Genomic DNA, 25,551 nt, shown 5'->3' with positions numbered 1-25,551 from the left:
TTATCAGATAAAGCAGAATGTAGATAAAGCAGAAATCAGAGAATGGTATACAGTGTATTGTGCAGCATGTGAAGTGTATTGTATAGTGTGTGCAGTGTACAACTGGTGTAAAGTAGATTGCGTGTGCGCAGTGTGTGTGGTGTACAGATAGTGTAAAGTAGAACTGTAAAACAGAAAGAGAAGGTATACCTCCCAGGCCCGCCAGTAGCCTCCAAGTAGATGTCCGCTGTGGCAGGAGGATGAGCTCATATATCCGTAGAGTGTGGCCAAGCCTGCGCCACCCCAGTCGTAGCGGCGGATCCGCATCACGTCCACCAATGCGCTCAGCAGATAAAGGGCAACAATGTTCGCCCGGTCGGCGAAAGTGGTGGTCCCGAGCAAGAATATGATGAATCCACGAGCGTACTGCTCCTCCTCCTCCCGGGTCGTAGATGCTTGTACCCTAAAGTGGTCCTCGAACCAAGAGTACCTTACGAACCCTGGCCGGGAGAGAGGTGGCCAAGCGCCGAGCAAAAACATCTGGGCGGCGTCCCACTCATCCATATCAGTGTCAAAGGGAATCAGATCACCCCCTACCCCGATGCCGGTGAGCATCGAGAAGTCGAAGGGAGTCATCGTCATCTCCCCTATAGCAGAAAGGTGGAAGGAATCGGTGGTGTCCCACCACCTCTCCACCAGAGCACTAAGAAGGGGTCTACTCGCAGTGAGGTGCGAAAGTCCCATGCAGAAGGTGCCGAAGCCAGCCTGATCAATGATATGGCGGACCGCATCGGACAACTCCATGTACCACCCTCGGGCAATGGTATTCTCATACCCTCGAAAGGCATGGGAATCTCCCTATGTTCAAAGACAAACAAATGCGAAGCAGCATTAGATATACAATGTTTGAATGCATTCAGTGTTGATGAATATGCAGTGTGTGTACATGTGTTCAAGTTTAAACAGATATCGCGTGTGGATGTGCTCACGGTGAACTACGCATATGATGTATCAGTGTGTTTGGGTTATTCAGTTACAGAGCAGTATCGGCTATCGAAGATATCTGAATCTACATTGCGGAAAATGAAAGAGATGGGAGAATGTACCTCAGCGGTGCCAAAGGATAGATGCGACTCTGGCTCGCATAGCAAGAGCTCCAATGGCGCACCTCGCGCGTAGCTCCGGAACTGACAGATGCTATCAGGAGGTAGTATGTGAATCGCCCGCCGGTATGTCGCCGGGTCGAATGGTCGAATGCTAAGAGGTAGGAGCTCGACCTTAAGGTCCATATCCATTTCCAGAGGAGTCCCACCTCGTGGAATGTCGTCCGCCATCTCGTGAAAGGTGCAAAAATGGCCGAGGGTGCGGAAAATAGGCAAGAATGCCAGAAGTCAACCCAAAAGTCAACCCCAAGGGGTGAAAAATGAAAAAAGAGGTCGGAGTGTGGGAAAAGGCACGAAGACCGAGGGTAACTCAGGGGAAACAAACCCTAAGTGGTGGAAATCGAGAATGTGGCACCGAAATCAAGTTTTGTTCGGTTCAAAGTGTCTAAAACGAAGAGGGTTTCGCAAATCGAACGATGTAAAAGGCTTGAAAACGGGAGAAAAGCAAGGATTGAAGGGAGAGAAATGATCTAGAGAGGTAGGGAAATGTTTTTTGAGCTTGAGGAAGTGAGGAAATGGGGTTTGAGGCCCTATATTTAAAGTCCCGAGGTGAATGGACAAAACTGCCCCGAAATTGCCATTTTTGGCCGATCGGCCAAATTGTTAGCCAATCGGCTAAATATTTGGCCGATTATCTCTTTTTGCGACCGATGGATGGCCGATGGCCTCCCCTTGTGGTCGATGCACCTCCAATGTTCTTGTTTGGGTTAGTTGTTTTAATTGGTACCCTTATCTCTCAAGGAAGTGCAAGAAAATACACTTTTGAAGCTTAACCAGCCTTCGTGTTGACCTCGAACCGTGTCTTCCGTGTGCGGCATTCGATATGCGCGAGGCGTATCCTTCTTCGTATCCTTTTGTATGTTATGAGATTCAAAAATCGCCTTGAATATGTCACATTACAATGTTTTGTCATGTTTGTAATAAGCGCGCTTGTTATATGTCTTTTCGCTCTTGCATTAAGCGTGCCTCGTCTCGTATTGAAGTTGCATCTCAACATCGCGAATAAAATGCCTCCGTCATGCTTGCATTGTCATGCACATCTCTTTCACATTGTTATGCACATACTATATGCGTTGTCACGCACGTCATGCTTGCATTGTCATGCACATCTCTATTGCATTGTTTTGCACATCTAACTTGCGCTGTCACGCACGTTACTTGCATTGTTTTGTACATCTATCTTGCGCTGTCACGCACTGTACTCGCATTGTTTTGCACCTCTTTAACTTGCGCTGTCACGCACGTTACTTGCATTGTTTTGCACATCTATCTTGCGTTGTCACACACGTTACTTGCATTGTTTTGCACATCTATCTTGCGCTGTCACGCACGTTACTCGCATTGTTTTGCACCTCTTTAACTTGAGCTGTCACGCACGTTACTGTAGACGGGCCCGAACGTCCCGGGAAAATCCCGTTTTGTTCATTTGGGCTTACAACAGTTCGGACTCAAATGTCACGGTTCTGAATCTAATCTTGCAAAGTGCAATGCAAGACTGATAAATCACCAAAGAGTCCAAATCCAGCAAATCGTTTTGGAAAACTGATTTTTATAAAAAAGTGTCAAACATGGACTGCTTTGCCAAATACAGAGTCGCCACCTAAATATTTTGTTTTGAGAAAAATTTAGAAAACCCTGACTCATGCCTAAGGCCACGTGTCCGTCATCACCAAAATTGCCTCGGCTCGGGAACTTGGGTACGAGAGGGAAAGGTCATACAATGAGCACCCCCGCTCGCCCGATCAAAGGATCGGCCTGTACTAAACATGATATCTTGTTTTTGAAAACACATGCGCTCTTATTCCGGTTATTAAGCCTAGAATTACTATGTGATGCGCACAACATACAAGTATAGACTAGATCGCCTAAGTTGGAACAAAACATTGCATATTTGTTTGTTTGAAAACAGTTTGAAGTTTGCTACTCACAAGTAGGCTAAATCGAGGATTTCAATGAATTGTTCTAATTCAAGTAATCCAACCTTCACCCACAGGCATTCAGGCAGTTATATCAAATAAGCAGTTAGCCTCATGGCAAGCATGCTATCATGGCAACACTTACACTCATGCAAGATGCTAAAGCATAAACACTCACAGTGTACTCCGAGCCAAAACAGAGAACTAGTTAGAAATCATGCATGACCCTAGTTCATGTTAAGATGGCTAATGCAACGCATACAAAAATGCATCTAAAATAGGCTCGACTATTCTAAGATGGCATGTGAAATACGACTTGATAATCATGTATTCAAGTAGGGATTGAAATACAATGCAGTTAGTATGATGCGCCGAGCCCGGTGCATACAATACAAATGAATGGATGCAAACATGCGAGCATAAGGATGCTAATTGAAACATGCGAGCATAAGGATGCTAATTGAAACATGCCCTAAAACTAACCACTGAAAGCAGATAAGTAAAAGGGAGAAAGAAATGGGGGTTGGAAGACATGCATCGCACACACGCACGCTTATTATAACAATACGCCCTCTCGACGGAGGGTCCGAATGAATATGTTAAGCTAGCTATGCTAAGCTAATCAACCAATCTAATAATCTAATTAGACTAATTATTACACAACCAAATTGAATAACTAGCTACAACTAATTATTACAAAACTTTAACTAATCAAACGAATTAATTAAATTACAACACTAAATGCTAATTAACAAGTAAAGCACTAGATCAGGCTGCCTCAGCTCTGCCTTGAACAAGGAATGATGCATGCTCTCAATTCCCGTCCCGAAAAGCTCTCCAAATGCTATTTTAGAGGCTCTGTCTGCAGGGTGTCCTTGAGAATTAGCTGCTGAATCTTACCAAAACAGTGCTGAGTGCACCAGTGGCCTACCGGCCATGAGGAGCTGCTGCCGACCCCTCTACCGACCAAGAGTGCATACTGTCGGCCACAAATGAAGATCTGCCGGCTAAAGATGGGAGGGTGCCGGCCACTGGTGTGCTGTGACACCAAGCTGCAGCAGAGCACAAAATAGAGAAAATGGAGGGTCTCCCAACGGTACGTACACACTATGCCACCCCATATCACCTCAAAACACCAAGGGAGAGGCATAATCAGATCCAAGACCATCAATCACGCGTCTCGATGCATGATGGCCAAAGATCCAACTTGTGCAAATCAATGTAGAATGAATGCACAAGAAACACATAAAGCCTAAAACTCTATCATGCGTCATTAAGAGTGTCGGCGACCGAGAATTGAGGCACGTTTCATCACTTGAAGTATGAAACGTCCCTCGTTTCTTGTGCTCGGATTAATACTTAATCCAAACAACAATGCAACACAAGCATGGCAAACACAATGCAATGTAATATGATTAACTTAACAAAGCTAATGATATGCGAACAATGTTAATGCATGCATGCACAATGCAATGCTACAAGGATAAATTAGCAACGTTTGGGACATGCATACTTAATGCAAAGCAAAATAAGCATACAAGCAACATGCAAGTGAACATACCAAATGGACTTAAACCAAAAGGGGTAAACCTCAGTCATGCCCCAGATCAGTGGCCATTAGTGCTAAAAAGATGGTATGAAAAACATGAAAAGGCAAGGCAAACATGCATGCCAATTGGCTCAAGGATCAAAGCACAAAGATGCGACTTTTAAGCACACTTAAAGAGTGACAAGCATGGATATGTGACAGCACCATAAGTTCTGAAAACATGCATGGAATGGTGCCAAACCACCCTAGTAAGACAAACAAAGCATGCAAGAAAGCTCAAAGCTCGAAACTAGTAAAGGGACTTAAACCATGGCCATGCAAAACAAGCCTCAAAGGGGCAAGGGAATCAAAAACAGTCCCAAGGCAGGTCAAGGTGAGTCTAAAAACATGCTTGAACCTAGCCATTACAAGTTAGAACAAAAGGCCAAAAACATGGAGCATGCAAGGCTACAAAAGGGGTATTACACTACACCTATTAAAACCAAACATGGCATGACTTGGACAACATAAAACAGAGTTACATCATGTCAAAATAAGCCCAAAAACCTACTGAGATGGCATCCCAAAGACCTAAGCGTAGAGGCATGCACAATGATCCATTCGTGAGGCATAAAACACCGACTCTTTAAGGCATTGAAAGCATGACAAAGGCGAGTGTATGACCATGAAATATGCACTGATATAACACTTCAAATGATGCCAAAGCATGCAAACGTCACAAGTATAGCATGGTAGGGGCCTCAAAACTCAAGACTAGCCAAAGCATTTGCACTATAGCTATACAAAACATGAGTGATATGCCCATGGCAGCCCAAAACAGTCCTAGAACAGCCCAAAATATGAATAAAATCATGCTGGAGCATAGCCAAAATATGCTAGAATGATGAGCCAAAACATCATGCATACAAGACTAGTAAGCAAGATTTACACTACAAGTACATGGAGCATGCAAGAGGTGACCACACCAGCCCAAATCAGAGTTATGAGATGTCAAATTATGGCCAAAAACCTGCTGAAATGGAGCCAACACATGCAAGGAAGACATGCTACTTTGATGAGCCACAAATGGGATTATACTACACATACAAGATGCATGCACAAGGTGACCAAACCAACTATGGACAGAGTCAAGGCAGGCCCTACAAGTCACAAAAAAGTATCTGAACCAGGCCTCGAAAATATAGAGATACATGCTCATTTGATAAGCCAATAACTCAAGCAAACAAAACAAAGAGAGAGGGGGTTACCCCCCTCTGATTTTAGGCCTCAAAACCACATGCCTACCACTGAAAATCCACTGGATTTCAGTGGCTAAAAGGCCAAACAAAGACTAACTCAAAGGCCTTAAAGCATGACACAAAACAAGGCCAAACAAGGCACACAAGAGGGTAGAACACCCTAAACACCAAAGAGGCCTTAAACAATCAACAAAAGCACTTAAATATAGAACTTTTTTCAGTTGAAAGAAAGGCCTAAAACAATATGCAAGAATGGCCAAAATGAGATACAATAAATGCTAAAAAGGGGAATATACTCACTCTTGAAGCTCAACTTCGAAACCAGCAACCTCAGGGGTTAAAAACCAATTTTCAGAGCTCAAACAACACTCCTAAGAACCTCAGTCCAAAGGTGGTGGTGTATCACTATGTGTTGTAGTGCAAAAGTGAGAGGAAAATAGACTTGAAGGCACAAAACCAACAACAATATAGAGAGAGAATGAAAAATATAGAGAGAGAGAGAGAGAGATATATCTCTTCAAAATGTGCTGAACCTCTGTAAAGGAGGGAGAGCCTCTCCTTATATAGAGGAATGAAAAGCCAAGCTTGTTAAACAAGCTTGGAAAGGGCCTCATCCCTCCATACACATGTATGGAGGAGGGATAAGTGAAAACCAGCTGGCTCAAAAGATCTGGCATGAAATCTACTGAGACAAAGGGTTCTGCCGGCCATCAATTGTGGCCGGTAGTGTCTCACTGATGGCTAGCAGGCATCATCAGTAGCAGGTAGGGGAAAGTGCATGGCCAGTAGTGCCAAACAGTGGCCGGCAGTGCCTCACAAGAAACAAGCAGAAAAGACCAACACCTGGTCCAAAAAAGGGACAGAAATGATACAGGGTTTGGAAACTCAAACCTGTGACGTTCCGCCGTGAAAGTCGAGTACTCAACGAGCAATCGAACTTGTGGCTGGATGTACCTGCAAGCACAACCAAGTCTTCAGGACGGTAAAAAATGAGATGTCTACAGTTACTTGCATTGTTTTGCACATTTTTAACCTGCGCTGTCACGCACGTTACTTGCAATGTTGTGCACCTCTCTAACTTGCGCTGTCACGCACGTTACTTGCATTGTTATGCACCTCTCTATCTTGCACTGTCACGCACGTTACTTGCATTGTTTTGCATATCTGTCTTGCGCTGTCATGCACGTTACTCGCATTGTTTTGCACCTCTTTAACTTGCACTGTCACTCATGTTACTTGCATTGTTTTGCACATCTATCTTGCGCCGTCACGCACTATACTCACATTATCATACAACTCTTTTGTCTTGCGCTGTCATGCACGTTCCACCCGTATTGTTATGCACACTCTATCTTGCGCTGTCACGCACATTACTCGCATTGTTATGTGCTTGTTTCACTTGCATTGTTATGCACGTCCTACCTACATGTGTTTCTACTATATTGTACCTGTTAAGTTTCTTTCTTTTGCAGGCACGAAATTGTATGTATGGTTCATTTGAAACTGGTGCGACCAGACGAACCAGACGGTATTGTATGTACTCCGTATGAGACGTAGCGAGAATTGTATAATTCTCTTACATCCTTTTTGCATGAAATGTAGTTTGATTCTTATTCACTTGCTTAAATTGTTGCATGTTATGCTTCATTACAGCTCTCTTTGCATGATCATAAGTTATGTTCGGCATCGTGCATGTCATTTGCATCTTGCCCCTGCCTGCGGGCGCATATCTTTGTTATCTTATAGGCTTGTCTAAGTCTTCGGCCTTGTTGAAAATGGGCCGTCTCTGGGCTTTGACATTCACTCCCGTCACCTTATGACTTTCGAGTTCTGTCAAAGAGGGGCAACTGTAGACACCCCATTTTTGACTGTCCTTAAGACTTGGACGTCATCATTTGAACACTCGATGATCATCCATGCTCGTGTTCGTTTTGAGCTCCCGAAGGTCTCGGCTGCGCGTCTTGCCTTAGGATCTCTCAACTTGTCTATTTTGTGCTTGGTTGTGGACCAAGGACTTGTGGTTTTGTTTCTGAGGGAAGAGGGTCGCTTGTTGGCCATCCCCTCAACCCATCGGCCAAAGCATGATGCCATCGGCCTTGTTTTCTTGCCATCGGCCAAAAGTGGTGGCCGATCGGCACTTTTTTTGATCGATCGATCATATTTTTGAACCGAGACCTTTCCATTTGCTTTTTGCAGATATTTTCTACCAGCTGTGATAGCTGGTAGGCATAATTCCCATCCTCCATGTGTATGGAGGGATTTGCACCTTGTTCTAGCTTCTCCAAGAAGCTTTGGAATTGAATTCCTATAAGAAGGGAGCTCCTCCTCCCTTCTTAAAGGTTCAGAAAATTGAGATATAGAAAATATATATCTCTCTCTCTACATTTCTTCCTCTCTTTCTATATTTGTGTGTATTTGTGCCTAAAAGGGTGTTTTGTCTTCACTTTTGCACTACAAAACCTAGTAATACACCATCGTTTGGTTGCTGAGATCCTTAGGAGTTGGTTTTGGTGTTCTTGGGTTGGTTTGAACTCAGAAAACCTGCTGGAGGTGTGTTCTTGAAGAGGTTCTACAAGGGTGAGCTCTTAACCTTTTAAACCCCCATTTTTGCTTAAGCTTTTGGACATACTTCCATGCTATTTTAAGCTTAGCTTTCTAATACAAAAAGTTCTAATTTTTCATGCTTGAGATGATTGTTTAAGGTCACTTTTTGGTTAGGGGTTGTCTATCCCTCTCAGGCCTTGTTTGGCCTTGTTTTGTGCCTTTCTTTTTGGCCTTTGTTTTTGCTCTTGCATGACCTTTCTACCACTGAAATCCAAAGGATTTTAAGTGGTGGAAAGGTAGGTTTAGAGTCTTGTATAGAAGAGGGACACCCCTCTCTCCTTGTCTCTCATTTGCATGTATTTATGACTCATAAGGGTAGTATGTTTTCTTAGCTTGTTGTGGCTCCATTTCAGTAAGTATTTGGTGTTATTTGGCCATGCTATATCTCTGTTTTAAGTTGGTTTTATAGCCTCTTACATGCATCATGCACTTGTCTTGCAATCCTCTCATTTGCCTTAACATGCATCATGCATTTGGAACATCATGCTTGCATATTTTGGCTTAACTCAAAAAAACTTTTACTCATATTTTACCATGTTTAAGCTCTATTTGGTGTTGTTTTAGTCATGCATGCATTGTTTTGTATAGCCTTGGTTCAATCTAGCTTGTTGGCTTTGAGTGTCCAAGTCATTAGCATGTATTACTTGGACCATTTCTATGATTTGGCATCATTTCATATGTGATTTCAGTCCATATAGAGTGGTCATACACTTGTACTTGTCACTTCTTTAATGCTTTGAAGAGTTGGTGTTTTATGCCTCATGAATGGATCATTGTGCATGCCATCATACTTGGGTCTTTGGGATGCCATCTAAGTGGGGTTTTGGGCTTATTTTGACATGTCATAACTCTGATTTTCATTGGTTAAGTCATGCCATGTTTGGTCTTAATAGGTGTAGTATAACATCCCTTGTTAGCCTTACATGCCTCACGCCTTTTGGACTTTTGTTCTAGCTTGTTTTGGCCTTGGTCCACGCATGTTTTAGACTCACTTTGATATGCTTTAGGACTGTTTTGGTTTGCTTGGGCCATTGGCTTCATGGTTTGCATAGCCTAGTGTGATCCCCTTTGCTAGTTTCGAGTTTTGAGCTTTCTTGCATGCTATGCTTAACTTGTGTGCATGATTTGGCATCATTCCTCACATGATTTCGAAGCTCATTGCATTGCCACATTATCATGTTTGTCACTCCTTGCTCATGTTTGAGAGTTGTGTCCTTGTGCCTAAGTGATAGGCCAATTGGCATGCATGCTTGTGTCGCATTTTATTCCATCATTCCTTGGCATTTTGGCCACTGTTTTTGGTATGGCTGAGGTCTGTCCATTTTCAGTATAAGTCCATAGACCATACGGTTTGTGTGTTGTTGTATGCTTATCGCATTGCATGTTGTTGCATGCTTGTTGTTGATATTGTTATTGCATGCCTATTATATTGTATGTTTGCATGTTTAGGTTGCATTGCATTTTACATGCTTGGCACATTACATGTTTGCATGTTTAAGTTGCATTGCATTGTGCATGATTGCTACATTAGCTTGTTTACATGCTTAGGTTGCATTACACGGTTTGCATGCCATTATCATTGCGTTTAATATGCTTGCATTGCATTGTGTTTGGTTTGGGGTGTCGAACCAAACACGAGGAACGAGGGACGTTTCGTACTTGAAGTGACGAAACGTGCCTCAATCCTCGGTCGCTGACACTCTTGATCCAACATGATAGAGTATGAGACATTCATGAGTTTTTGTGCATTCATTCCATATTGATTTGTGTAATTCGGCCTCTTTGGCCATCATGCATCGAAATGCGTGATTGATGGCCCGAGGATCGAACACTACACTCCTTTGAGTTCCAAACATGATAAGGGGTGTAGTTGCACAACATTTTCTTGCAAATGTATTGCCATGCCCTTGTTTGTCCTCTACTGCAGCAAAATGAGTATTATGCAGGAAGAGATGGCCGATCTGCTATCTTTAGTGCCGATCGGCTTACAATTTTTGGCCGATATCATTAATTGTGGTCGATGACCATTATTCCCTGGCCGATGGCCTCATATTTTGGCCGATGGCCTCTCACAGTGACCATGAGGTGGTTCAGAAGCATCACAGGAACTTTCACAGTTTTCAGAGGAGCACAAGTGTGCAAACAGAGGCAATATGAGACATGGCAACGGATTTCCGAGCGAGGCGATCGAGCATGCATCATTCAATCATTCCGAGGTAGAGCTGTGGCAGCCTCTTTAATCTCATACTTAGTTTGTTTTGTAACTTAATTAATTTGTTTAATTAGTTAAGAGTTTTGTAATAATTAATGGGCTAGGGTAGTTAATTAATTCGTTGGCTTGTATTATTCATTCGGACCCTCTGTCGAGAGGGCAAATTTTGTAATAAGTGTGCGTGAATGTGTAATGTCTTCTAACCCCGCGTCTTTCTCCCTTTTACTTACCTGCTTTCAGTGGTTAGTTTTAGGGTATATTTCAATTAGCATCTTTATGCTATGCATGTTTGCATTAATTCATTTATCTTGCATGCACCGGGCTCAGTGCATCATACTAACTGCATCGTATTTTAATTCCTACTTGAATACATGTTATCAAGTGTTGCATTTCATATGCTATTTTAGAATAGCCGAGCCTATTTCTAGTTGCATTTTGCATGTGTCGCATTAGCCATCTTAACATAGCTAGGATCATGCATCGATTACTAACTACCTATTGTTTTGGCTCGGAGTACTAGGTAAGCTTTTATGCTTTAGCATCTTACATGAGTGTGAGTGTTAACATGACAACATGCTTGCCATGAGGCTATTTGCTTAACTGATATAATTGCCTGAATGCTTGTGGGTGAAGGTTGGATTGCTTGAATTGGAACAATTCATTGAAATGCGAGTTTTAAGCCCACTTGAGAGTGGCAAAATCATGTTTTCTAAGCCCACTCGAGGGTGGCAAATTTACGTCTTAGCCTACTTGCGAGTAACACCTTCAAACCATTTCCAAACAAACAAACATGGGATGTTTTGTTCCAATTTAAGCGATCTAGTCTATACTTGTGTGTTGTGCGCATCACATAGTAATTATAGGCTAATAACCGGAATAAGAACGCATGTGTTTTCAAAAACAAGATATCATGTTAGTAAAGGCCGATCTTTGATCGGGCGAGCGGGGGTGCTCATTGTATGACCTTCCCCTCTCGTACCTAAGTTCTCGAGCCACGGCAACTTTGGTGATGACGGGCACGTGGGCTTAGGTAACGAGTCAAGGTTTCCTAAATTTTTCCAAAAATAAAACATTTAGGTGGCGACTCTGTATCTGGCAAAGCAGTCCATGTTTGACACTTCTTTATAAAAATCAGTTTTCCAAAACGATTTGTTGGATTTGGACTCTTTGGTGATTTATCGGTCTTGCATTGCACTTTGTGAGATTAAATTCAGAACCGTGACATTTGAGTCCGAACTGTAGTAGTCCAATGAACAAAACGGATTCTGCCCATCTCGCGCGTGGAGCCCGGGATGTTCGGGCGCATCTACACATGGCCAACATTTTAACAAGAGTCCTATTTTTATTTTTGTGTATACTTTAACATATTTATTTTTTAACTTAGTACATAGATGGTCTTATGAAGTTTGAGGTCTCAGTTTTTAATGTACAAGCTTGATATTTATTCCAGCCTTTGCTTCCACAGAAGTTGTGGAAGCAAAGGTTGGAAAAAGGTCCAGCAACATTCTCAATGGTGTTAGTTTGGGTTAATACTCTCTTGTTTGTTTTATGGGTTCTTAGATACTCTGGAATTTGTATGGTTGGTGTTATGACTTCAAGTTGATATTTTGATGAATGGACTGGATGGTGCGATGGGATTTTGATGGCCCTTGCCCAAATTTTAAATATTTTGATCAGAGCTTGTGAATAATCTATAGTGGATGATTGGAAGGTTAAACACTAGTTTTATGCTCCTAAATACATTTTCATTTTACTTGCTTATGTTGGAGATTTTAAGAGACATTGAATTAGCAGTCATTCATCATGAATTTTGGTGAATTGTGGCTATCTTTGAGGTATATGGTAAACTAAATTGTGTCATGGGATACTACTTGCAGACTAGTTTGAATAGCTGAGAAACCTACTTCTCTTTTCTGAATTGTCATAAATTGCTGAAATTTTTCATAAAAGCTCACCCTGGTTTAATTTTTAATTTTTTTCTCTTGAATTTTCTACACTTCCTGAGTTGATGTTTGGTTGCTGCATTTATGAAGTGATGCTAATCCATGAAGTATGTTATTCATTTAGTTCTGTTGTTTTCCCCCTTGTGAATTGGTACTGCTCTTGTTAAATATCATTAGAGAGTTGGTTGCAACTGTCATTGAAACCCTTAAAGTTATTATGAAGGCATGTACAATATTGCATAACATGATTGTTGAGGATGAGCGAAATGAACAAAATATAGACTGTAATTATGATGCAATCGATGAAAGTCTCCCTCCAACAGTGTCACACGAGTGCACACCCAAATTTTATGAATTCATTTAAAATCATCATCGCATTAGAGATAGACAAACTCATTCTAAACTCCAAGCATACCTAGTTACGCATTTGTGGCATCAACATGGAGATTTGTAACAAGTTGAATTAGAAATAGTTTATTTATTTTGAAGTTTATTCTTAACTTTGCTATTTATGTTTTTTTTTTCTTATTTTATTCATTGACCTTTGTAAGGTTTTTGATTAGTTAATTTGTGTTCTTTCGGTTCTTAATTTGATAAATTACAATGATTGAAGAATGTCCCTTGTATTGTTACGTTTTAAAAAATTCTTTATTGTTTTCTTTTATTTTTCCCCTCCCTTCCTCTCCCAGATGGATCCACAAAATTCATATGTTGGTATATATTCACATACTATACATTTTATAAAAAAAAATTAAATATTAATTAAAAAATATTATTTTTAAAAATATTATTGCAAATGTCACATTGACAACCATATTAACATTTGGTGCATATGTGGCATTCTATGAAAAATACAGTATATATATAGCATTTTTTATTTTGAAAATTGGTTAAGTTAGTTTGTTGAATGACTAATTAAAATAAAGAGTATGGTTGGAATACACAATAGCTAAACTAATTAGGTAAAATAAATGGTGTACTTTTTTTTATACTTTAGCTAGTGAAAAATAAAGAGTATTGTTGAAATTGCTCTTAGCTTTTTAGTTTTTTTGGTAGCTTTTTGATTTTTTACTAAAATCACCACTTGCCAAACAAGGCCTAGTCTCGTTTGGTTTTTATTTTTGACTTTTTAATTTTTGTAAGAAAAAAATATAATAATTATGATTTAAATATGACATTTTATGTTATTAACTTATGTAATTAATTCTATCTTTTATATTTTTTAAAGTCAAAACCAAATATAATTTTAGTTGTTAATTTTTCCCGACGCGGGGGGAGAGGTTAAGGGAACCGTGACCGTTAGATTGTTAATGAAAGTTGTTGCCCCTGTTAGATTTTTACATTGCCGATCGCTCTTTCCCTCGTATATATATTTATTCAATTACAAATACAAGGGGGGAGGTTAAGGGAACCGTGACCGTTAGATTGTTAATGAAGGTTGTTGCCCCTGTTAGATTTTTACATTGCCGACCGCTCTTTCCCCCGTATATATATTTATTCAATTACAAATACAAAAAAAAAATCAAAACATTTCAAATTTTCATATTCTAAAATTATTTTTAAAGTATACGACTAAATAAATTAAAAAAAAATTTAAACTCAATCCCCAATTATTTTTTAAAAAATTTAACTACCAAAATCAAACCAAACCAAACAAACCCGTTGTTTTTGTTTTCCGATCGATCTGCTTGCAAAACCAAAACTTGGCGCTCAAAAAAAAAAAAAAAAAAACCCTAACCTTCCTTGTTCGTAAAAAAATTGATCCAACAATACCTAGTAATTTCTTTGTTCGTGCGTTTGGAATTCAAGATTTTGATTGTTCGGCGTCGCGTTCTTGGCGATGAAATCTTAGTTTTTGATGTTCTGATTTGACGACCAAAAGAAAAAGACTGTGAAAGATAAAACCCCTAATAATTTAGGGATTTTGAATATGGATGCCAAGGACATTTTGGGATTGCCCAGAACGCCATTGCCTTTACCCCAGGAAAAGAAGTCAAGACCCCAGAAAGATTCTCAAAGAAAACCTGATGGCATTTCGCGTGAGGTACTTTGCTACTTTGCTCTCTCTCGCTCGTTTCATTCAATTGTTTCAAATTTTCTTGACTGGGTCTTTTTTTTTTTTTTCTTTTCCTTTGAATTTCAGGTTTACGCGCTTATTGGTGGTTTGGCTCCTCTTATGCCTTCCATTGATGTTGCTCAACTGAAGCGGCGCCCTCAATCAGAGAACGAGAAGGTTAGTTAGTGATTGTATAACTTACTTTATATTCAAATTTGGTTGAATTATTATAGAAACATGTTGGGTTGTTAGTCGCGTTTCTTTTTTTTTTTTATTTTTTTAAACAAGTTTTAGGTGAAGTTAGGGCTTAGAACGAATTAGTATTGTGTGTTAAGCGTAGGAATGGCAATGGTGGGCAATGGGGTGGATATTAATTCCCCACCCCCATTCTCCTATAATAAATTTTTCTCATTCCCCATGGGTACCACCCTCCCCATTTTTTAATGGGTTTGAATTTTCCCCAATCCATTTTAATCCTCATTTTTATTTTTTATATTTAATGTTAACCACTTTTTTTTTTTTTTTTTTTTTTTTTTTTTTTTTTTTTTTTTAAGGTTCACAACAAAAACTAAATATACCTTCAATCTTTTTTCTTTCTTTTTAAATATATTTAATGTTAATAAATTTTTTTTTTTTATTATTTTTTTTTAAGGTTCACAACAAAAGTTAAATATACCTTCAATCTTTTTTCTTTCTTTTTTAATATATTTAATGTTAACAATTTTTTTTTATTTTTTTTATTTTTTTTATTTTTTATTTAAGGTTCACAACAAAAGTTAAATATACCTTCAATCTTTTTTCTTTCTTTTTTAATATATTTAATGTTAACAACCTTCTTGTTTTTCTTTTGTCTTTTTTTATAAAGGTTTTAGCTAAATATACCTTCAATCTTTTTTCTTTCTTTTTTAATATATTTAATGTTAACAACTTATTTTTTTATTTTATTTTTTATTTTTTTAAGGTTCACAACAAAAGCTAAATATACATTCAATCTTATTTTATTTTATTTGGTTCAACAACAAAATCAAATTCACATTAATTAATTAATTAAAAAGTTTGTTTTATAATAATCAAATATATAATTTTGAGAAAATCAAAAAGTTTGTTTGAAGAAAGTATTATAAGACTCATATTAAATTGCATCAGGGCATAAATAAGGAATTGTTAGCCACGGACAATTTAGACATTAAATCATCTTTCTCTTAGCAAATTTGAACAATTCATTTTAATTTATCCAAAATCTAATTATACCTTTAACAAATCTGAACCACTCATTTTAAGATATCTATGCATTACCACACCCAATCCATCCTCCATCTTCTTCCTTTAGTCCCCCACGAATTTTGTTGTTTGTTACTTTTAAAAAACAAAAAATGTTTTTTCAATTAAATTTTTACTAATTTCACAACACCATCACCACTATTCTCACTTTCACTGTCACACTACCATCACCATAGCCACTACCATCATCACTGCCGCCATCACCCCACCACTATGTAACAATTTCTACTTTCACCTTCGTTCCATCACCACCACCACCAAATATAAAAAAATATATTTTGAATTTTTTTTATAAAAAATATTTTTCATTAAAAAATATTTTCTATCTAAATAAATGAAGCATAGCATTGGGAAACAAGCTGATTTCAGTTAAATCTGTTCGTAACTAAGAAAAATTCTTTTAATTTAAAAAAAATTATTTAGTATGACTTTGTATCCCCTTTTTGTTTTTCTAGCAAATAAATCTATGTACCCATCATTTCTAACCAATCACAACTCATGCTTGTTTTGATTATCTACAATTTCCTTATTTTCAAATACATTCATATATATATATATATATATATGTTGTATAAATTGTGTGATAACATAAAACAAATAGATTCATACTCGTTAATTGAAATTTCAGAACAAGCAAACCATTCTGAAAATTACAATACACAACAAAATAAAATAACATAGAAAAGCAAACCGAAACCTACACTAGACAATGTCCTTAATTTTTTTTAAATAAATTTAAAAAATTCTAGATATGCATAAAATTTGACAAGAATAATGTGACAATGTTAATTAATGTGTATTTGATTTTATTGTTGAGCAAAATAAAATAAAATAAGATTGAATGTATAGCTTTGGTTGTGAATCTTAAAAAAAAAAAAAAAAAAAAAAAAATGGTTGTGAACCTTAAAAAAAAAATTTAAAAAAAAGAAAAAAAAATTAAATATATATTTAGCTTTGGTTGTGAATCTTAAAAAAAAAAAAAAAATGGTTGTGAACCTTAAAAAAAATTAAAAAAAGGAAAAAAATTAAATGTATATTTAGCTTTTGTTGCGAATCTTAAAAATTAAAAAAAAAATTATTGTGAACCTTAAAAATAAAATAAAAAAAAATTGGAGGTATATTTAGCTTTGGTTGTGGATCTTAAAAATAAATAAATAAATAAATAAATAAATAAATAAATAAATAAATTGGTTGTGAACCTGAAAAAATAAATAAATAAAAAAAAAGAAAAAAGATTGAATGTATATTTAGTTTTAGTTGTGAATCTTAAAAAAAAAAAAAAAAACATATGGGGAAATTAGTGGGTACCCATCCCCAACCCATCCCCTGTGGATATTTAAAGAATATCACCTACCCTACCCAATGGATAAGAAAAAGAGGGGAAAACCCATGTATTTGGGTTGGATCTCCATGGATACCCACAGGGTAGGTTATCCATTGCCATCCCTAGTTAAGCGTACTAAATGTTGCTTTGTTAAGGTTGGGTATTCTTATATGTGACTATTATATTGCTTATATTTTAAGCATTAGGTTCTGCATCATTCCATTCTTCAAGCTTAATATAAATTTGATTTCCTAAACGTGCTTTGGGAAAATCAGGCCAAGTTGATCTTTCTGATGTATAAACATGTGGTGGAGGAACTTATGTGTTCACCTCAAATGAGTAAGTTGGTTTGCATCCCCTATAAGCTCATGCAGAGCAAAGACTGAATGAATGAATATAAATGCGGTATAACTATGTGTTGTCCTTTGATTGTTTGGGTGGCATTTCTTTACTATAAGTTTATCTTTTTCATGTTATGTCAGTTTTTTAAGTTCTGGCTTCTACTTATAGTTAGGATAATTTTATGAGAGAGTTTAGATTCTTCCTGCAGATTACTTGGCAATGGCTTCCCTTTTCAAATTCAGCTCGAAAAGATAATTTGCAGCTTTACCACTGGGTATGTTATTCTATCTGTGTTGTGTACATTTCCAAGGATCATTAGTCAGTGAGGTATTTGATTAACTTTTTTTGTGGCTCTTATATTTCTCAGGTCAGAGTTGTAAATGCTGTTCCTCCAACAGGTGACTATTCCTTTGCCAAATATAACAAGGTATACATAAGTACGCTCGTATTTGCATGTAATATTCTATAACTTGTTCTGTTTTTCCTACTGATGAATTAATCTATTGTTTATTTTGTATTCCTCTCCATTTGATACTTCAGTAATGTAATATGCTACTTTGTCTGGTGCAGTCTGTCGACATTGTCAAGTACACGGACGAGGAGTATGAAAAACATTTAACGGATCCTGTAGGTTGCATCTTGATATTGCTTCTTTCTGATTTGATTGCCACTGGGATTGAAAAAATTTCTTCTGATTATGTTGTAAATATGTATTTAAATGACATTCTTGTCAATAACATGAAAAAAGGAAGAAGTCCTTAATTTGAGTTTGTGTGTTTGTGCTTATCTAAGAATAACTTCATTCTGACTTGCATTATCATGGTTTTAAGTGAAGGGGCAATACATCAAGTGTTCCAAGTTTTTGAACATTTGATATGTCATAGGTTCTCTTTGCTCTCTTATTTTCGTGGTTGGATTTTTTTCTTTTATTTTCTTTTGAGTATGAATTGCGTCAACAACTTCATCAAGTTATTGTTTATTGTTTTGGGTCTTTAACATAGTTATGTAGAATAACCATTTTGATGTGTTTTTCGTTTTTATTTTTATTTTTTAAGAAGTATTCAACTATGTGCTTATGATACATGTTTCTTTAGCCCACCATTCTTTCAATAGTCTTATTCTTGGTATTTGATTGTATATAGTGAATATGCATAAGCTCATATTTAATGCGGAAACCAACAAGCAAAGTATTAATTATGCTGCCAAATCCTTGTTAGTCTGTTCTGACTACTGATGCCTGTTGAAATTTTCTATAGAATAAAGGCCTCTTTAAAGAAGGGTTTACCAAATCTCACAAAGTGGCCCATTCTGCATTCTTAATGTAAGAAAAATTGATGTATATTATTGATTGATGTGTATTGATTTTTGATTCTGTTACAATTGATTGATTATATAGATGTAGGTTAGGTGGTGGTAGGTGAGGAGTAGGTGAGTGTAGTAGGTGAGTGTGTGGTAGGTGATGGTAAGTGTATGGTAGGTGATGGTAAATTCTAACAGCCCCCCGCAAACTCAAGGAGGATAGAAACTAACCAACTTGAGTTTGAAGAGAGGAACAAAACAAGAAAATACATAAAAAATAAAAAAGGATAGGTGACACTGTATGGTCGTGTCAGACCATTGGTGAAGACACTGGATGGTGGTGTCATAACGTTGTAGAGGACACTGTATGGGGGTGTCATAACCATGTAGAGGACACTGTATGGTGGTGTCATAACGGTGTAGAGGACACTGGATGGCGGTGTCAGACCGATGTAGAAGACAGTTTATGGGGTCATGTCGGACCGTTGTAGCAGACACTGTGTGGTCGTGTCAGACCGATGTAGAAGACAGTTTATGGGGTCATGTCGGACCGATGTAGAAGACAGTTTACGGGGTCTTGCTGGACCCTTGTAGAAACTAACCGGAATCAATGTCGGGACAGTTTACTGAGTCTTGTCGGACCCTTGAAGGAGCTAACCGGAATAAATGTCGGGGCAGTTTACAGAGTCTTGTCGGACCCATAAAGGAGCTAACCGGAATCAATGTCGGGACAGTTTACAGAGTCGTGTCGGACCCTTAAAAAGTCGCACCCTCAAAAGGTGTGCCCAATTTTGTCAAAAGGCGTGCCATCAAAAGGCGTGCCCAATTCATCAAAAGGTGTGCCGGACATGATGGCGAGGCACGTGGGCGCCTTGGCTTGCGTGCCCGGTTGTCGGCTGGTGGCAAGAGGCACGCGATGCGCGTGGCTGCCTTGGCTATTTAACCAAGGTTGATGCTGAGGCTGAGGCAGAGAAAAGCTGCGAAAAAACTTCTGAAAAACTTCGTTGTGCTGAGAGAGAGTCTGAAAAACTCTTCGTTGTGCTGAGAGAGAGAGTCTGTAACACTCTGTTGCGAGAGATATTCTGTAACACTCTGTTGCCCAGAAAATGGCCTCGTCCTCGTCTTCCCGTGGACTGCTCACCCTCTTTCCCGACCTCAACGAGTCAACAAGAGAGAGAACTGGTGCGGTGGCACTGGAAACTCAACCAAGCGCCCCGGAGTTTGCTCCGTTGAACTTTCCGATGCGGTCGGTGGAGCAAAGAATGGCAATGCAGTCGGATGTGGAGGCCAATCAGTATACTCTGAAGGCATGTGTGGAAAGCATGACGGCGGTCACAAACTTGTCGAACCGGCTGCAGAGTAGGACAAATGAGGTGCAGCATTTAAACTCCCAGCTGGCTCTGCTCCAACGCATGTATAAGGATGCGCGAGCAGAGATAAGCGTGCTAAGGGCAGAAAACAAGGAGCTGAAGCGGAAGGCCACCGTGATGTTCCGATTTGGAGGGCCGCCATATGCGGCAGTGGAGGAGTATGGGGGAGTGAACGTGCTCGGCGGCGTGGAAAACACGGAGGCAGCACCGTCAAGGGCTTCTCAGGACGGAGGCAAGAAGAAGAGACCGGCGGCAGAGTAGAGAAGAAAAATCCTGCTTGTGGATGTGGTTGTTTTGTGTGTTTTTTTTTTTTTTTTTTTTTTTTTTATTTTTTGGTGTAAAATGCTGATCGGGGTTGATCCCGGCATGAAAAAAAATGACAAGTTTCTGGAATGAAAACTGAGGTGGGTGTGAATGGATTTTTTTTTTGTTTTTTGAAAATAATAATAATAATGATAATAAAAAATAAAACGAAGTGGTGGATCAGCAAGAGTTGTGAATCAGCAAGAGTTTTTTTTTTTTTTTGAAAATAAGAATAATCATAATAAATAAAATGAAGTGGTGGAAGCCAGTGAAATTCATGAAGGCTAGTATAATATTTGGTAGCGGAAAAACAAAAAAAATATGATGGTCTGTGCAATAAAATAAACATAGATATATATATATATATAGATATATTAAAATAAGAGAAAATGGAGTGAGGTTGATTAAAAAATGTTGGCATCAGAAAGTGCATGTGGGTCTGTCAATCCCGTGGGTGTGTGTATATTGGGTGACCTTTTACAGTGGAGTCACATGGGAGAGAGAAAAGCAACACATATGCATGTGCTCTCTCTGCCGATTTTCATAGAGCAAAATTCATGATTATAAATTGCTTTTGCTAGTGGTAGGGCCTACCAGCACAATTCATGGACCAGTCTTTTGATTATACAACATGGAGCATTCTTCTCTTGTCCTTTTTTGACCCAGTCTAGGGTATCTTCTTGTGTGAAATGAGAAAGAAAAAAAAGAACTTTCCTGCAAAGTAATTAAGCCTTCTTTTCAATGAGCTTGTCGATTAGGTCTGCTGCATCTTGAACAGTCGCAATATTCTGGGCACTTTCTTCTTCCACGCTGATCCCAAATTCCTCCTCCAGTCCCATCACAATCTCCACCGTGTCAAGAGAGTCAGCTCCAAGTGTTGCAAACTTTGAGTCTCCGGTGACTGCAGTCCCAGCTGGTAGTGCCAGCTGTTTCCTCACTATTTCACACACTTTGTCTACTGTCTCTGGTTTGGCCGCACACGAAATCCGAAATCGATGCGTCACTGGGCGCAACCTGGTTTTGCTTGAATGAGCATGAAAAGGAGGTCATTGACATCGAAGATCCAGCAACAAAAGCCATTGATGGAGATGACTGTAATGGTTGAGAGAGAGATCTGAAGCTGTGATCGAAGAAAATGAGGAGAGAGAGAGATCTTTCTGTATTTGTAGGAGATTTGGCTATGAAAATGAGAGGTCAAGGGCAACGATGGGAAGGTATGTGTAGAGGTCCGGCGGGCGGCCAAGGCGAGGCTGCCGCCCGCCGGTGAAGCAGAATTAGTAGCTTCTCAACCTTGCTCTGATACCATGTAAGAAAAATTGATGTGTATTATTGATTGATGTGTATTGATTTTTGATTCTGTTACAATTGATTGATTATATAGATGTAGGTTAGGTGGTGGTAGGTGAGGAGTAGGTGAGTGTAGTAGGTGAGTGTGTGGTAGGTGATGGTAAGTGTATGGTAGGTGATGGTAAATTCTAACACTTAACCGCACATTACATGTCTCGTTTCATCTTTTCTTTAGCCAAACCTTATTCCTACACAGATGTGATTGTGGTCAAACAGGAATAGTTATTAAATAATTTAGATACATTCTTGGATTTCAGGTTCTTTTTGATCAATTAATTTGTATTAATTCTCTCTTTGCCCCCCTTTTGATAGTTTCATGAGTACAAATCTTCTAACTTTGTATATTCTTTGTTAGATGTGGACCAAGGAAGAGACTGATCAGCTCTTTGACTTATGTGAACGGTTTGATCTCCGCTTTGTTGTGATTGCTGATAGATTCCCATCATCTCAGACTGTGGAACAACTGAAGGATCGCTATTATAGTGGTATTTTAACCATCTTCTGTTGGTTACACTTTGTTTCTATGCCGTGTGTTCATTTCATATTTTGATATTAATGGCTCAATCCGTCATTCGTTTACCATGTGATAGTCATCATAAGGTTTAAACTTCTGATTGTTGTCTTGATTAATATGGCTATCTTTGTGTGTAGCTTCTCGTGCCATCTTGATTTCTAGGGCTTCATCTCCTGGTGATGTTTCTGGACATCCTATTGTTAAGGTTTGATGGCATTATGATGAAAGTTTTTACAATGACATACTACTTTATGACTTTGTAGTTTCCCAATTTCACTTGATGTTATTTCCTCTTAGGTTATCATATCTAAGTGCTTAATTTTTGTTTCTTGGTAAGTTTAAGTTTTTTCCTTTGTGTAGGAACCGTACAATGTTTCGCAAGAGATTGAGCGCAAGCGCTCATTATCCATGGTCCTTTCTCAAACAAAACAGCAAGAGCGCAAGGATGCTGAGGTTTGAAATTTGCTCCTGTATCTTTTGACTTTGACTTTGACTTTGACTATGACTAATCAAGCATATTTGTGAACATTCTTGCATGGTCTTCATCAGCATCTGGACTGACTAGTTTATCCAATGTTCTATTTTTTTCTTCTTTTTTTTTTTTTTATAATTTTTTTTTTAGGTTCTTGCTGAAGCAAAGAAAATATCTGAGTCATGCATGGCTGCAAGGGTAAATCTTATGTTGGACTAGCTATTTTGTTTCTTAGCATTACAAATGGAAGGAGAGAAGTACTCATTTAGATAACAATGTACTCTAGTTTCATGACCTCATGCGTGTTTCGTATGATTTCTTTCTATATTCTTTCTAAAGGTGAAAATTTCACCTCTTGATATGCTTACTGTAATTTCCTGCGTTGCAGTTCCATCTACCTTCCAAACTTCTGCTCCTTGCTTCCAGTTTCTGTTTTAACTTGTTGCACTCTCCATTTTCTCTGGTTACTATCCTGTTTCTCTATGTGAAGCTATTGTAATTTGCTTATTACTTTCTCGTTTTGTGCGTCTGATGTAGGACATCACTCTGAGAAAGTTTAGAAGCTGGCTTTTGTTGACTTGTGTTCTTGTTTCTAACTTGATTGAATTGCTAAGACCCATAAATAAATACCCTGATACATAACTTGACCAATGCCACAACCCATGGGTGTCTCCTATATATAGCCCATGCCCACTAAATTTGGAAATTGCCAAAGCATCCCTGACCTAAAAGACTAATCACCAAACATAGATAATATAAGAATAAGCATAAGAAAAGACCTTACAAGGCTAAAGCATGATTATCCAAGGTCCTAAGTGGGTTGCTCATCATCCGATGCATGCTAATCAAGGTTTGGGCCTTGGAAGCATCTCTTTCATGCCTCCTCTTGTACACCTTAAGTTGTTGCCACTTGTCTCCAATGTATCTTTTAATTATGTTTCTTTTTTCAGTAAGTGTCTTTGTATGAGCACTAGAATGCATGTGTATGCTCTATTTATTGTCCTTTCAGGGTGCTGAAGAGTCAGAATTGCCAGTCACATCAAATGTTGATGCAGAAGGTACTGAAAGGGCTATTGTTCCTGTTGATACCACATCACCTTCTTCCAGTGTTCAGTTTGCTTCTGCAAATGTTGCACCTCCAACTTCAATAGCCGAGAGTGCCTCTGTTGCAACTTCTCTTCGCGTGGTTCGTTTGATAATTCAATTTTGTTTATGGTTTTTTCTTGTTTTAATCGTTTATTTTTCTATGCCCTCCCTCCCTCGTAATCTGGGAGAACATTTTTGTATGATCTCTGCTTAGCTCACATTGTTCAAAGGTTTTTCTTCTTCTTTTCTTTTCATATGTATGCTTATGTATGTTTCATTAAACAGTTGAACAAGTCATGTATATCATATCTAACTCTCTGATAGTTATATTAAAAATAATAATAAATAGCTTTACTGATTGAGAAAGTTTTCAGCTCCGGGTTTACACTAGAACATATGCACTTGATCAAATGGTACAAGCTGCAAGCTCATCTGCTGGACTTCGGACTATCAAGCGGGTTGAGCAGACTTTACAAGATCTTGGGGTATGTTTTTGCTCGTTATACTATTTATGTCTCTTGGTTGAACTTTCAGTGTCATGTGAGCATGATTTTATTTACGTAAACATAGAGATAGTCATAGTGTTGTTAATATAATTATTAAAGTTGTATTCTACCTTTACCATTGGAATTCTAGTACAAATTATTTTAGTATTTCTTTTCATTTTGTTTCAGAACAGGTTGCTTTGATGCTTTGTTTGCATGTATTTTTATGAATTGTAGGAGAACATCTTTTTGCCTGCTATATTATTCCTTTTTCAGTGTTTTGACCTAAAATGATATTACATCACTAGGCTGTTCATCTTCTTTGTTTGTCATTTATATTAGATGCTTATTAATCTGCCATATTTTTGTTTGATTTAACATTCATTCTCTACCCCCTTTTATTTTTGAGATGTAAAGTGCATATATTAGGGTTCTGCACACTTGATATTGTATTGAGATTTAATCCAACAGTGCAGTGAGGAAACATTATGGGATAGACATAGAGGGGTGGGTGGCTGGGCGGGGAGGGGAGCAAGTGATTATAAGGGTTTCTCACAATTTATATTGTAGTGAGAGTTAATCCAACAGTGACAGTGAGAAAAGATTAATATGATGGATTTTATGTATATTTGATATATATTATACTATATAATATGCTCATCGGTTTGTCTGAGGCTGCAGTTTAGGCTTGGCCTAAACTTGTAGTGTAGCTCTGGACCAAATTCGAATTTACGCTGCCTAAGTCCAAAAGTCCAAAAGCTTGAGTTGCTCAAGTTGGCCTGCTGGAGGTGCACCCCTGTTGTAAACATGCTTTCTGGTCTTCTGGGTGAAGCCTGTCAGATTATCTGTAACTTAAACTTCGGATACTTCTCCTTTTTTGTTTCCTTATTGCTCCAAAGCCTAACATAGTTTTTAAATTTTCAGGAAATAACAAAAGTATTGTTCTTCATTAGATATTTCTAAACATGAAAGGATAATGTTTCAGAATTTGCTATCTTATGGTGTCACTTCTTAGACATTTTCTTCCGTTAAAATGCTTCTTAATAAGCAATCATGCCCTTTCCTTTC

General features: G+C 38.3%; 1 protein-coding gene and 1 pseudogene across 2 annotated transcripts in view; one reads left to right on the top strand and one right to left on the bottom strand.

Moving 5' to 3' along the window:
• The first annotated feature begins 14,041 nt into the window (after window positions 1-14,041).
• Window positions 14,042-25,551, top strand: part of LOC114261210 (SWR1-complex protein 4) — a 37,121-nt gene continuing 25,611 nt past the window's right edge. For both annotated transcript variants that reach the window (XM_028201444.2, XM_028201443.2), the window contains exons 1-11: window positions 14,042-14,648; window positions 14,748-14,837; window positions 17,816-17,881; window positions 17,975-18,034; window positions 18,178-18,234; window positions 22,282-22,411; window positions 22,578-22,645; window positions 22,801-22,893; window positions 23,063-23,110; window positions 23,922-24,098; window positions 24,373-24,483. In XM_028201444.2, the coding sequence (XP_028057245.2) occupies window positions 14,535-14,648; window positions 14,748-14,837; window positions 17,816-17,881; window positions 17,975-18,034; window positions 18,178-18,234; window positions 22,282-22,411; window positions 22,578-22,645; window positions 22,801-22,893; window positions 23,063-23,110; window positions 23,922-24,098; window positions 24,373-24,483 (1,014 nt within the window). In that variant the 5' untranslated portion in view covers window positions 14,042-14,534. The remainder of the gene's footprint in view (window positions 14,649-14,747; window positions 14,838-17,815; window positions 17,882-17,974; window positions 18,035-18,177; window positions 18,235-22,281; window positions 22,412-22,577; window positions 22,646-22,800; window positions 22,894-23,062; window positions 23,111-23,921; window positions 24,099-24,372; window positions 24,484-25,551) is intronic.
• On the bottom strand, window positions 21,172-21,766 carry LOC114319782 (acyl carrier protein 1, chloroplastic pseudogene; annotated as a pseudogene).

This window comes from Camellia sinensis, chromosome 14 (genome assembly GCF_055761805.1).
Source record: "Camellia sinensis isolate YWXY chromosome 14, ASM5576180v1, whole genome shotgun sequence".
Lineage (NCBI taxonomy): Eukaryota > Viridiplantae > Streptophyta > Magnoliopsida > Ericales > Theaceae > Camellia > Camellia sinensis.
This window is presented reverse-complemented; position numbering and strand designations above follow the sequence as displayed.